We start from the raw sequence: 14,782 nt of genomic DNA, 5'->3' as shown, positions 1-14,782 counted from the left end.
CGCCAGATCCTACGCAGGAAATAGTTATAATTTGTTCCTATAGGTATTACTTGTCGAAAAAACGCTTCAGTACCCTGGTTGCTGAAGTGTCACGAACGGGGTATATTTTTGTCTTATTACCCTGGCCTATATACAGACCGTTGTTTTAAGGTCACAGTTACTTTATATTTTTTTGTTAATCCGGACCAGGATTTTGTTGCAATTAGTAAGTGGGTCGTTCCAATGTAGTAAATAATTATTGATTATTTTTAAAATGAGTGTTTATTCATTAACTTTAAATAATCTACTATTAAAAGTGCTTTAAAAACTTGCTTCTTAATTTTAGAGTTCTTAAACATTTCAATATAATTAATTTCAAAATTAATCTAGGTACGCAAAAAATTAAAGCTAACCTATAAATTCAGTTTTTTGTGCTCTTTTCAAATGTGCAAACGGAGTTTGAAAATTTTAATATACACTATACTAAATTTACAGTCAAGATGCAGTAGAAATAAATAAACCAAGACACGTTAAATGCTACTAGGAGCACTCCCAAATCATAATTTACAATGTATATACATTGTAAATCCCAAATCATGATTTCCAAAGTTTATACATTCTAAATTATGGTTCGACAGTGCTCCTAGTAGCATTTAACGTGTCTTGGTTTGTTTATTTCTACTGCATCTTGATTGTAAATTTAGTAAATATGTTTTTTCAAGGTCACAAGTACTTTACGTTTTTTTGTTAATCCGGACCTGGACTTTTCTTGTGACTACTAAATAGGTCGTTCCAATATAGTAAATAGGTACTGATTATTTTTAAAATGAGTATTTGTTGATTACCTTTAATAATTTATTATTAAAAGTTAATAACACGTGCTTTTTAAGTTCAGAGTTCTTAAAAATTTCAATATAATTTCAAAATTAAAGCCATTTAATTGTCTGGCCAAAAAGTTGAAGTGAACGTTTAAACTTAGTTTTATGCTCTTTTCAAATATGCAAACGGATTTTGAAAATTTCAATATACAGGGTGTTGTTTCAAGGTCACAATGAATTTATATTTTTTTTTAGTCCGGACATGGATTTTATCTTGTGGTTAGTGGTTGGCTGGTTTGGGTTCTAAATGAGATATATGTGTACCAAATATCCAAAAATATACAAGTTATGGGGTCAGAAAGAAATGGGAAAAATCGATAAAACAACAATCAGGCAATAAATGTATTATATCTAGAACTGCCTCAGTGACTTCTATTCACCATTCATGTATTTCCGTCCCCCAATGAAACACCCTGTATAGCCATATATAAATTTTCCAAATATTTTGAATAATATTGTAAAAAACACCTAATTAAATGTAATTAATTATATTGTATAGACTCACCAGTTTAGTGAATGACAATAATTGGTATTTAGAGATATAAGCCTAAAGCCCGGTCGAAGCAATACAGAGTAAAAAGCTCCATGCAACAAAGTATTGCCAGCAGTTGAAGGTAACCATCTTCTCCAATGTTCTGCTAATGGTGTGTATAGCCAATTTATAGTATGACTATCATTTTTCATCCAAGGTGGGGCAAAACTGAAATGTCAAAATGGAGTATAATAGATTTGTAATACCTCTGTTGAGCTGCCCCCCACTTGCAAAAATTAAAAAACAAATAGGGCTGATTTATGAGCTTTCATATTCCGCAAATTCAAAATTTTGAGCTCGTTACACTGGGCAGGAATTTGATATTTTAGTGGGGGGATTCAGCTCCCCACTACTTAAAAATAGGGATATTGAATCGATCTTTGTGGCAGAATTACGAGCAATTTATAAGCTTTCGAAGTGATATAGTTTCGATTTTTGAGCTCATACCCTTCACCCTCAAACAACCTTTTGATTGATTAAACTTAAGAGTAAAATGCTGAGAAAAATTAAAATATATCGTATCGCGGATATAAGTCATATAGCGTATACACTCTAAGAATAATCCCTTAAATCACGCTCATTTCGATTATTTAGGTACAACCTCTTCGCAAGAAAACCACCCCATCTTCCCGGCTTAAGAGAGAGTTGTACTTAAAATGAAATAAATTAATTATTTGGCGACTAAATATCGTGTAATAATTTATGAGCTCGCAAAATGCGCGCAATTAGATCATTAAATTGCAATTTCTTTTGTATAGTGCAGACACTGAAGGTAAAAATCAACTATTACCTTCGATTTCGGTGAACTTTTATCGCTTTTCACGAAAATTGGTGAGTGGTTAGAGGATACCTCAAAAAACAAAGGTAAAGGTAACATGGTGCCATCTTGCGCTTTTACCCTGAGGGTGAATACCACCCCTTCTCGTTGGTGAAAATTATTTTATTAAAAATAACTTCACAAATCGATATAGGGACAAATTATAAGCAAAATTTGTTATAAGTATAAAGGTATTGAAATAAATCAATACTGTTTGAGTTAGTAAAGATTAAAGATTTTAATTTTTCCTGAAAAAAATGCATGTTTTAAAGCACTTTTTCGTAAATCACTAAAAAACTGTAAATTTTAACAAAAAAATGATCATTTCCAAAATTAAAGTTTTGATAAATCTTTTAATATTGATTCAAAGTGAGTTATAGATAATTGAATGTATTTCTTTTTCGGTGAGTACTCAAATCTAATTATTCAAACCTAACGAAAACACGATGCATTGTATAAAATTTTTTTAATATCTTCTTTAAGTACCGTGCCCAAATTTAGGCGTAGGTAGCTTCCATAACAATTTGCCGATATCGTTCTCGATCTTGTGCGGCATGTAACAATTGATCTGCTGATAAGCCAGTCCATTGACGAAGGTTTCGGAGCCATGAATATTTCTTTCGACCAAGTCCACTTTTTCCGTTGATCCTTCCATTGAGTATTAACTGCTTTACGCTTTAATAACTTTTTAATATACGCTTGTCAAATTACTCAGGAATACTTAACAAGTGAGCTACGGGCGAAGTTGATATCATCACAATTAAGCAAGTTACAATGAAAATAAGACGACCCTTTCGAATTTTTTAGGAAATGGTGATAAATAAAACATACGTCATTTCCACAAAAATTACAAATTTTTAGTAATCCATATGAGACTTTCTTTACTTTGGCATAAGTAACTAATAATAGTCTCCCGTTTTATACCGCACGCGGCTTTGGGAGTATAGCAGGGTAGTCTGCTATATCTAGGGCCAACGGTATACAAGGAAGGTAACAGGGCCAGTGCTACGCTTCAACCGCCTATTATTACCACTGGTTTTACCCAAGGTACTCATTTTATTCAGGCTGAGTCGACCTGGGGCCTATAGACATTTTAAAAATGTCTAGTTGTTCTTGCCGGCGGTAGGATTTGAACTCCGGACCACCGGTATGCGAGGCAAGCACACTACCACCTGCGCTACGCCGGCCCGCAGTAAACCTAAGTCGCATAAGTAACTAACGATCTCAAACATTTTGACCGTTTTGTAATGCATATTTTTGAAGAAATATACAATTTAAAAAAATCAGAACTTTTCAAATTTTCGTAAATTACATTTTTTTTTGATAATAACTCCAAAAATACTCGATACACGTTATAAATGATAGACAACGAAATTAGAGCTTTTTTGTTAACAACTATTTTACTTGTTTTTTTATTTTTGTAGTATACAGTATACAATATAACCGAGATATAAACGTTTAAATCCTAAATTTTACTGCCAGAACCATGTAACCATTTAACCTTTACCCTTTAACCTTTTATCTTAAAAATAAGTGATTTAAAAGATTAAATTTAATATAATTTAATAGCTCTTGAAAATACCTTTAAAATGGATTTTGGATTAACCTGATATCATAAAAATTACCGGAGTTATTCTAAAAAAAAACAATAATATTTTCTTGGAAATTTTTTTGAAGCATTATCGATGTTATTAGCTTTTTCCGGAGCTCATTTGATAGGTATTTCTGAGTACTTTGACAAGTATTTAGTAGTGTAGTAGTGTCAAGTGAGTATATGTTATAGAAGGCATCGTTTTCCCGTTATTTAAGCTTGAATACTTAGATATAAACACTAGCCGAAAAATATATGCATTATAAAGGATAATTAGGTAATTAAACTCAGGTTTTAGGGTTGATTACAATGAAAATAACGATAAACGATCGAATGTTGTATTTAAGTCTTTTCTATACAAAGTCTTAAAGGTAACTGACTAAGAACAAAACTCAGAATAGTGTCTTTTTGTCCTTACATCTGCAAAATATCAAAAACATAAACTACGGTCAGAGTAGACCACACACAGGAGACACACGATATATTACGTAGGTCATTTCACAAAGTACCTACAGGGCCCTTGAAAACCCATATGTTGGGTCTCGACGACCGAAATATTAAATGCGCCCTCTAGGGGCGCAGCGTAAGGAGTTAGTTTGTTACAGTCTCCCCTTGGCCTCGAACTCGTTAGAGGAGGGGCCAACAGAAGATGCAGTTTTCTTCCTGGGGCGTCCTCGTCTTCGCCTTGGCACTACAGGCGTGGGAGCTTCCTTCACGATTATCGGAGGTAACCGTTCCGATATCACTGCAGTTTTTCCCGGATCAACTTCCACGACTTTCACTTGCTGATACTCCGATCGCAAGTCATATAACGGATACGAGCCACTAGTTACGGCGTTTAAACATTGATAGTCTACGCAAAGTCTTGTACCGCCATCCTTTTTCGGCACTAATACAACCGGCGCGGCCAAAGAACTTCCGTATTCTTCGACGATACCTTCCCCCAAGGGTCTATCCAACTCGGTCCCACGCACTTCTCTCTTGGCAGTCAAGGTAAAGTGGTAGTCAATTTGGTGCGTTATTTTCCGTATTAGCATAGCCGGCAGGCTCTCCTCCCATTCTGAAGGTGGGATCCCCTCTCGATCTTCTTTCGTTGGGTCGAGCTCGTTCATAACCTAGAGCTACATATATCTATGGAAGAGAAATCTATCGCGGATGCTTCCATATGATTACACTCTGGGCAGTTAGCCCTAATAAATCCCGGTTTACCACAACCGTAACAAGTTAACGGGGTGTTTAGGCTATTGCACGGCGAATTCGAAGTAATTGCTCCGACAGTAGGACTGTCCGTACGCGAAGAACTCGCAATTTATTTCGAAGTCGTATGTCAATCGGTGGATTGTCGATCACGTAATTTTCGACACTCATCCTCAGAATGACCGGTAGCACCACAATAGCTACATCGCGGCCGTTTTTCGTACGAATCTCGATTGTAAGTGGCTTCGTTCTTGTTAGAACAAGGTCTCTCAAATACATCTTCAACTTTTCGTGCTGCTGTAAAAGTGGAAACGGAATCTCTAGAAATCTTTTCTCTAATGCCTTTATGTAGTAACCCGTAAACCATATCTAACTGGATCTTTTCTGTAAGGCTGCCTGGTTCCAGTTGCGCAAGAACAGCCCTACAACGGCAAACAAAGACGTCCACTGTCGTTTTCTCGTCTTGATCCTCGGCCAATAACTCGCGGTATACACGATATGCAGGTTTTTTCGGACCGAACGTAACTCTTAGCAAACCAACTAGTTCCTTCCATGTCTAATAGTATCTTTGACGCCTTGGTACCATTTTGCCGCGAAATCATCAAAAAGCATAGCGATTAGTCAGACACCACTGCGCAATCTTTATAGATTTCTACAGCGCTAATGAAGGCATTAACGTCGGTGTCCTTGTGTCCATCAAAGCGCGAATGGCATTTCGACAAGTTGCCACTTTGGACCGACGGCGACGGCGAAACGGGAGCACTTTGTACCGACAATCTCGACAAAAGCTCTTGAAATTGTTCGTTGGTTAACACCACGTTTTGAGTCATGTCTAATGTTTATTGCCACAGATCTATTTGAAAAAACAGAGTCAGCCTTAGAACTAATTTTTATCGCACTCAAATGTTCAAGGTTTTGCGTGGAACGCAAATTGTACAAATAATTGGTCATGCAAAAATTGGAAAGTACTTGCCAGTAAATAGCTGCGTCCACGCTTGAATAAAGAATACCTCCAGCACCTCTCTGCACACCACCTGTACGATCCTTGGAACAACTAGCACTAAATCACTTTCGAGTTTGACAAAAACAAAAGGTTTTTACACGTAACCGAAGCAGTCAATTGTCTAATAAATAATAAAAATAGACAAAAGCATCCGAATAACTGAAGCACTTTGAACAATATGTCGACTAATTATATACCGAAGTGAATGTCCAATACTATAATTACCGACTTTGTTGCTTGTTACCAAACAATAGGTCCACTAGTTTTTTATACCGAAACGAATTATTGTCCGAATATAAAAAAGTAATTAGCGAAGCACTTAATTGTTTTTAACTTTTGAGTTAGCGATCTTCTTTTGAACACCGTTGCGAAAAGGGTCCACACTGAATAATTTAACAATTATTATCGCTGAATTGCACTTTTCTAATTTTCATCCCGTAATTTTCAAGTAAACGCCACTACGTTGTGCGCCATTATAAAGGATAATTAGGTAATTAAACTCAGGTTTTAGGGTTGATTACAATGAAAATAACGATAAGCGATCGAATGGTATTTTCGTATTTTCTTTGCAAAGTCTGAAAGCTAACTGACTAAGAACAAAACTCAGAATAGTGTCTTTGTGTTCTTACATCTGCAAAATATCAAAAACATAAACTACGGTCAGAGTAGACCGCACACGGTAGACACACGATATATTACGTAGGTAATTTCACAAAGTACCTACCTACAGGGCCCTTGAAAACCCATAATATGTTGAGTCTCGACGACCAAAATATTAAATGCGCCCTCCAGGGGCGCAGCGTAAGGAGTTAGTTTGTTACAGTATTCAATTAACTCACTTTAAATTAATATTAGAATGTTCTTTAAGTAAGTTTATTTTATTTTTTATTAGCTTCAATTTTGGTAATGAAAACTTTTTTGTAAAGACTTATAGTTGAGTTATTTATGAAAAACCCCTTTAACATGCTCTTTTTTCACGAAAATTAAAATCTTTTATCTTTAATAACTCAAAAAGTATTGATTTATTTTAATAACTTTATATAACAAATTTTGCTTAGAATTTGTCGCTCTATCGATTTGTGGAGTTATTTTTAATAAAATAATTTTCACCCCAGAGAAGGGGTGGTATCCACCCTAACGGTAAAAGCGCAAGGTGGCACCATGATATTCTTATTACTTAAGGTATCCTCTAACCACTCACAAATTTTCGTGAAAATCGATGGAGGTTCACCGAAATCGAAGGTAATAGAAGGTTTTTACCTTCAGTGGCAGCGCTATACAAAAGAAATTACAATTTAATGATCTAAATGCGCGTATTTTGCGAGCTCATGAATTATTACACGATATTTAGTCGCCAAATAATTAATTTAATTCATTTTAGGTACAGCTCTTAAGCCGGGAAGATGGGGCGGTTTTCTTGCGAAGGGGTTGCAGCTCAATAATCGAAATGCGCGTGATTTAAGAGTTTATTCTTAGAGTGTATACGCTATACGACTTATATATCCGCGATACGATATATTTTAATTTTTCTCAGCATTTTTCTCTTAAGTTTAATCAATTAAAGGGTTGTTTGGGGGTGAAGGGGATGATCTCAAAAATCGAAACTAGATTACTTCGAAATCTCATAAATAGCTCGTAATTCTGCCGCAAAGATCGATTCCATATCCTTATTTTTAAGATTATAAGACTCAGCCCCCCCCCCCACTAAAATATTAAATTCCTGCCCAGTGTAGCGAGCTCAAAATTTTTAATTTGCGTAATATGAAAGCTTATAAATAGCTCATAAATCATCGCTATTTGTTTTTTAATTGTTGCAAGTGGGGGGCAGCTCAACAGGGGTATTTGTAATTTGTATCAAAATGTATATTTTAATAGATAGAAGTGTGAACTTTTGTAATAGGTATAATTTAGACTTAGAGGGTTAAATGCATTGGAAAATGTTTAATGTTAAAGAGTATTAATGGTTTTCTACTTACTTAAAAAATGAGTAATCTCAGTTACATGAGTTACATGAGTAATCTCAAAAATCAGAACATGATCAGTGTCATTTAAATTTAATAGTGCAAATCATTGAAGGGAACTATATGTCAGTGGCGAAGCGTCCATGTAACCACTGTTACCATTGGTAACAGTTACAAATCTTGCAAATAAATATTTTATGACTACTACGAAATAATTCCATTTATATTTTTTACCAACAGAAATACTTGTTAATAGTACCTAATTCAGTAAATACCCAACTAGACGCACGAAAATATTGGCGAGATATGTGAATCCATGACACGTTATCATATTTTATACCGTTACCAATACTGGAACTGGTAATGGTAACGCAGGAGAAACCTCGCCATCGCTCGGGACGTTGCTCGGGACTAGCTCTGAAAATTTGGAGGACCGACGCCCACGGGTCTAGAGACGGCGCGCGGGCACGCGGTGCATATCAGTATTGTTACCATTTTAAAGATTGGTAAAACATTGGTTTAGTATGTTTAGTACCTATTACAGATTACAGTGTGCATGCATTTATACATGGAAGAGTGTTGCTACGTATTGCGTAATTGATCAACTACTTGAAAAGTCATTCTACTTGTATGTTTTTTTATATATTATTTTAAAGAAATAAATGATATTGAAAATGGAAGAATTAAAATATAAACAATAGTTTTCAACATCTGTTCTTTTTCCTACTTGTTCATTTTTTATGTTAATTTTATGGTAGAATAATATGTTTAGTTTGTTTATTATTTATTGTTATACCTGTTACATATACATAATTAGTTACATATAATTTGGGAATAGTGATTTGTTTAATTTTATCCCACAGGATTGAAAACAAAAACTTATACTTGGGAGGTTCAAAAAATTTTTTTAAATAGGATTTTTTTTACATCTGGTTTTGGTAACACTTTATAGAAAAAGTCACGCGTCGCCACTGCTATATGTCCTTAAATTGAAGAACTTCCCTATAGGATATCATATTTTTGTTGTGTTGGTGTCTATTCTCATTTTCAATTTGCTTTTTTGTTTCCCGATATCATTTTCATTTCTGTGTAGTTCATCCCTCTGGCGTTACCTGCTTTTATAATTTTCTTTATCCAAATTTTTCTTGGTCGTCCTCTCTTTCGTTTCTTTACCTTTTAATTCCCATTATTCTCTCTGATCATGTTTCGTCTCCAGAGCCTATTTTACTTTAAATCAGGCCCGAGGCACTACACAATTTTCGGGCCCCTAAATATAGTTTAATAATAAATTTTTTAAATGTATTAATTATTTAATAGAAATATAGTTGCACCAGAAATTTAAATTTTTATTAACAATAAATAAAATTTATATTTAAACAATTAAACATTGTTTAATATGTTATTTTGTAAATAACTTGGTTCTTGAACCATAATAAGGATAGATCGTTCTTGAACAATAATTTCATGTTTGCTATTATTCATTGAAGAACGTTTCTCCAATATTCCTTTTCTTCTAAATAACTTTTTTGCATTAATGTTAAAATTTGTCCTGCTGTATTGACTAACTCTTGACTAACCTATTAATTATTAATTGATGAAAAATGTTCAGAAGATTGCTCATGTTGAATAACTGTCCTATTGATATTTTTCCAGTCATTATATCTATTTATTGTAAGAACCACTCGCGAATAATTTTTTTCCCATTAGCTTTCGTTTTATAAAAAATCGTACTTTGGAAATGTCTGGTTTTATTTATCCAATTGTCTAACACTCTCACTAATTTTATCAATATTTTGATTCTGTCGATTATTTATCAAATCCATGATACTCCAGATTTAAATGTTTTGGCAAATAAAAAAAAATCGCTAGGAAAAGAGTTATTGACATTGTCGGTTTCTATAGTAGATGACAGAGATGTAGGTACTTGTGAGAGGCGAAGTCGCTTGAAAATCAACAGTAAAGTCATCATTTATCAATTAATAATCGTAAAATGAAAGAATTTTGAAAAATTATTTTGTTATCGCAATAAAACATTTTTTGTGATCTTTCCGGGCCCCAATAAAATATGGGCCCGAGGCAGATGCCTCACGGGCCTAGTGGTAAAATAGGCCCTGTTCGTCTCCCATTCTCTGTACCTGCCCAAATCATTCTAATTTTTTTTTGATTATTTTACTTATTATGTATTCTTGCTTCAGTTGTTTTCTTATTCGATCATTTCTCATTCTATCTCTCCTGGTATTGTGTGCTATTTTCCTCAATACTTTCATTTCAATAGCATTTAATTTACTTTCATGTTTCATGAAAGTAAAGTTAGTGTTACAACACCAACCATTCAGTTGCATGTCACTATTGGTATGTTAATCATATATTGTTTTATTTAGCGTATAGTGTATAGTAGATTTTTTGGCTTTATTTTGTTTTATCAAATATCTCCAAACCGAATTTTCCATCATTTGAAAAGATACTTCCTAGGTATTCAAATGTTGAAACCTCCTCTGTTATTGTCGTTACATTTTTGCCATTAAAACTCATTACGTTGCTTTTCTTGATATTTGCTTTCATCTTTAACTTCTCTATCTCTGCTATCCATTTGTTTAATAATTTTTGCATCTTGTTGCGATTGTCCGTTATAAAGCCGCGTCCTCACTGGTAAATTTTTTGTGCGTATTGAACTAATGGTTCGTCGCAAGAATTTGTGTCGCAAGAATTTGCGTCGCAAATTTTTACCAGTGAGGACGCGGTGCTCGACCAGCGAAAACTTATTTATCGTTCGTTGTGCGTACCTGCTCAGGTTATGTGGGGTAAATCACAAATCATTTGATCTTCGCTCGAAAACCGACAACCGATGGGGCGTGTGCGTTGTGTGCGTCGAAAATTCTTGCGTCCAATTTATGCGACGAACACATCCACATTAGCACAATTTACCTTGAGCATGATGCAAATATTTATGCGACGAGCACGTCCACATTAGCACAATTTACCTCGAGAACGCAAATATTTGCGACGAACAGCTGGTTCGACGCAAATTTTTACCAGTGAGGAAGCGGCATTAGACTATGCCATCTGGGTATTTCAATTTGTGTAAGTCGATTGTATCCAAGTGTTATTTGGTGGGTCCTCGTTCTAGATTTCGTATTTTTATTTACTAATCTATCGATGATTATTGTAAATGGTAGGCCGCTTAGGACACCTTTTAGTTTTACTCCTCGGTCCTGGCGAAAATCTTCTGACCTTCCTCTCCTCATTTGTATTTTCGCTCTAGTATGTTCATGTATTGGGTCAAATGCCGATTTCAAGTCTAAGAATTCTAGTACGGTATGTGGCAAAATAAACAGTACTGAAATTCGTATGACTCAAATTTGTATCTGGCAGGCGTCGAAACGTACTGAGTGGTTTCCGAACGTCGCGTCGTTATAATGTATATGAATGTCGTGATAATGTTAGGTGCTACAGAATGGTTCTCAGTTTTGCAGAAAAATTTTTTATGGTGGAGTATACGGAAAAGGTGACGAGAACAGTACAAGCTTAAAATCAACAATGGTTTCAGTAGGACGGGAGAACCTGTCACACTGTCAGGAAGTCTCTTCGAATATCACGCGATCATTTTGGGAGTTGCTCACTAGAACTAACGCCACCAGATGCGTACATAAGGGGAATGCTGAAGGAGTCAGACAGATCCACCGTTTGCCATTTCGGAATTGTGGAGTAGAATTAAAGGTTTTTTCGTGCCAGATGCAGTGGCGGGTCTAGAAATTTGCCTTCGGAGGGGAAATTTTCCCTAGAGGGAACTTCCAATGAAAAACCAACCAAAAGACATAAAAAAGATAAACTCAAATTACATACATACATACATACATACATACATACATAATCGAAAACCTCTTATACCCGTAGGTGTCTAGGTGTACAAGCTCTCTTAAATTTTATCTACAAATTTACGTCACTCTTTTCTGTCTCTAGCTAGTTCCTTTGCTTCACTCCATGTCTTCCCTCTTTCTTCGAGAATCTCGTTTATGTCTTTGTTCCATGTTTATTTTTTGGTCGTCCTCTACGGTTTTCCCTATTTTTCTCGCTTCCCATATCTTCTTCACCTGTCTAGTTTCGTTCATTCTGATCATGTGTCCCCACCATTTCAGTTTCTTTTCTTCTGCTTTAACCTTTAGTAATTTTGTTCCTAGTTCTTGTCTAATGTCTTCGTTTCTTCTTCTGTCTGTTCTTCTAACACCCAGCACTTTCCTCAAGTATTTAATTTCACTTGCTTGCAGTTGCTTTGTTTGTCCTTCGCCAATAACCCAGTTTTCTGCCCCATAGGTTAATACAGGTTGGTACACTGTTTGGTATACGATCATTTTAGTTTTTGTTGTTATTTCGTTTCTGTTCAAGAAGTTTTTGTATCGTGCGTGATATATTCTAATTGCTGAGTTTATTCTGGCACCAATCTCGTCTTCTTGTGTCCCTTTATTATTCAAACTTATCCCTTAGTACTTGAATACTTCTATCTATTCGATTATATTTCCTTTAATGTTAATGTTTATTTTTGTGTTGTTTTTTCTTACCACCATCACTTTAGTTTTCTCGGTGTTTACTCTTAAGTTGTATGATTTTAATTCTTCTGTCCACATTGTCGTGTTCTTTTGAAGGTCCTTTTCTGTTTTTGCTATAAGCACTATTTCATCTGCAAATACGCATGCTTCTAATTTGACTACTTGCATGTTTCTGTATCCTGCAATATATTTTTTTGTTTTTGGCCAGCAAGCTTTTATTACTTCGTCCATAACGCTTATAGACAATAATGGGCTCAATACACCACACTGTCTGACTCCTTCGTTATTTTTGAAGATTTTTGAAGTTCTGTTTCTTGTTCTTACTTGGCTATTAGTATTTTCATACAGACTGCATACCACCTTCAATAGTTCTTCATCTATATTCTTGTTCTCTAGGCTCTGCCAGATTCCTGTCCTGTCCACCGTGTCAAACGCTTTTTTCATATCTAAGAATGCTAAATAGATTTCTTCATTTTTGTCTATAGCTTTTTCAATTATTTGTTGCAAAGTAAAATTGTACACTGTGCGCTGGTCTAAATCAACTTTGTGTATCTGCTAGTCTTGGTTCTATCATCTTACGTAATTTACTTTCTATTATTATTCCGTATATTTTTAGTCCTGCGCATATAATTTTCGCAAACCCTAGTATCTCCTTTCTTATGTATTGGCAAGATTGTTGCGATGTTCCACTCCGATGGAATCTTTTTAGTTTTCCAGGCCATATTTAGTATTTCCGGCAATTCTTTCTTTCCATTTGGTCCTAGAAATTTTAATAATTCTGCATCTAGCTGATCATATCCTGGTGCTTTACCTACTTTAATTTTACTCAAAGCTTCCTCTAGTTCTTCCATATGTATTCCAGTTTCATTTGATTCGGTTATGTTGTCGGCCCCATTTTTTTCCTTTATCAATATTTTGTTTGCACTATTTAGTAGCCCTGTAAAATATTCTTGCCATCGCTCGATAATTTTTTCTTCGTCTGTTATGATATTGTCCTGTTGATCTTTTATTTGATTAAGATTTTCTCTTTTTGGTTTTTTCATGTTTCTCAGTGTTCTCTAAAATAACTTCTTGTTTCCATCACTATTTTCCTGCATTTTTCTTCCGAACTCTTCCCAGCTATCTTTTTTTACCTCTTTGATCATTTTAACTTTATTTCTTTTTTTTTTGTATATGTAATAATGTTTGTTGACTTCCACCATGTAAATAATTTTTCCAAAATCTTTTCTTTTCTTTAACGTCTTTCTTGATATTTCCGCTCCACCAGCTTGTTTGTTTCTTTGTATTACTACTTCTACTATATCCACATATTTGTCTTGCCACTTTTAATATTGAATCTTTGAATTCTTTCCATTTATCCTCTAAATTCATCCTTTGTTCCTCGCTGTTACAGTTTTGTATTTGCTTTTCCGTTTCTTCCACATATCTTATCCTGATTTGTGGATCTCGCAGCTTATAGCTCTTTATTCGTTCTGTTGTGCACTTCCTCTATCTCCACCCTTGTTTTTTAGGATTAAATTAATTCTAATTCTAGTTTCTACTAGGTAATGGTCAGTGCCTGCTTCAAAACTTTTTTTGACTCCTAGGTACATCTCTAATTTGTTTTTTACAATACCTAGGTGTTATTATATAGTCTATTATTGAGCGTTCGTTTCGTGTGGATACTTCTCTTGTTATTTTGTAGATCCACTTGTGCTCGAAAAATGTATTGTTTATAGTCAAATCGTTATCGATGCAGAACTGTAGTAGTTTCTTTCCATTGGTGTTTATTGCGTTTTCCCCATGTATACCTATTGGTCCCTGCCATTTTTATGATCATTTTCCACTCTGGCGTTATAATCTCCCAGTATTATCAACATTCCTTCATAATCGTCAATTGTTTCTTGTAGTTGTGTCCAAAATTGATTCTTTACTTCGGCTTTATCATCTTCTCCTGGTGCATATATTATTACAAGCGTAGCTGCATTTTCTGTACTTATATCTATTGTTACTTTTAGAATTCTGTCGTTTATACATTCCGAGTTTTTCAACTTCTTTACGTCGTTTTTGGGAATCAAGCATGTTACTCCTGATTATGCCCTTTTATTTTCATCTACTCCTGCATATATTAACAAATTTCCGTCTCCTATCCATTGCATACACAGGACTTTTTTCTTCGTCTCCGTAATAGCTACTGCTGTAAAATTTTGGTTTGTACATTATTCTAAAATCTCCATTTCCTTGCCGTTTATTCCTCTGACATTCCAGGTAGCCACCTTCCATTCTGCATTCCGTTTTTTG

At 34.8% G+C, this 14,782-nt stretch overlaps 1 protein-coding gene across 1 annotated transcript in view; it reads right to left on the bottom strand.

Moving 5' to 3' along the window:
- LOC114343276 (sphingomyelin phosphodiesterase-like) overlaps positions 1–14,782 on the bottom strand; it is a 239,938-nt gene that overhangs the window by 74,045 nt on the left and 151,111 nt on the right. The window contains exon 9 of the mRNA XM_050641444.1: positions 1,363–1,557. Coding sequence (XP_050497401.1) covers positions 1,363–1,557 — 195 coding nt within the window. The remainder of the gene's footprint in view (positions 1–1,362; positions 1,558–14,782) is intronic.

This window comes from Diabrotica virgifera, chromosome 10 (genome assembly GCF_917563875.1).
Source record: "Diabrotica virgifera virgifera chromosome 10, PGI_DIABVI_V3a".
NCBI lineage: Eukaryota > Metazoa > Arthropoda > Insecta > Coleoptera > Chrysomelidae > Diabrotica > Diabrotica virgifera.
This window is presented reverse-complemented; position numbering and strand designations above follow the sequence as displayed.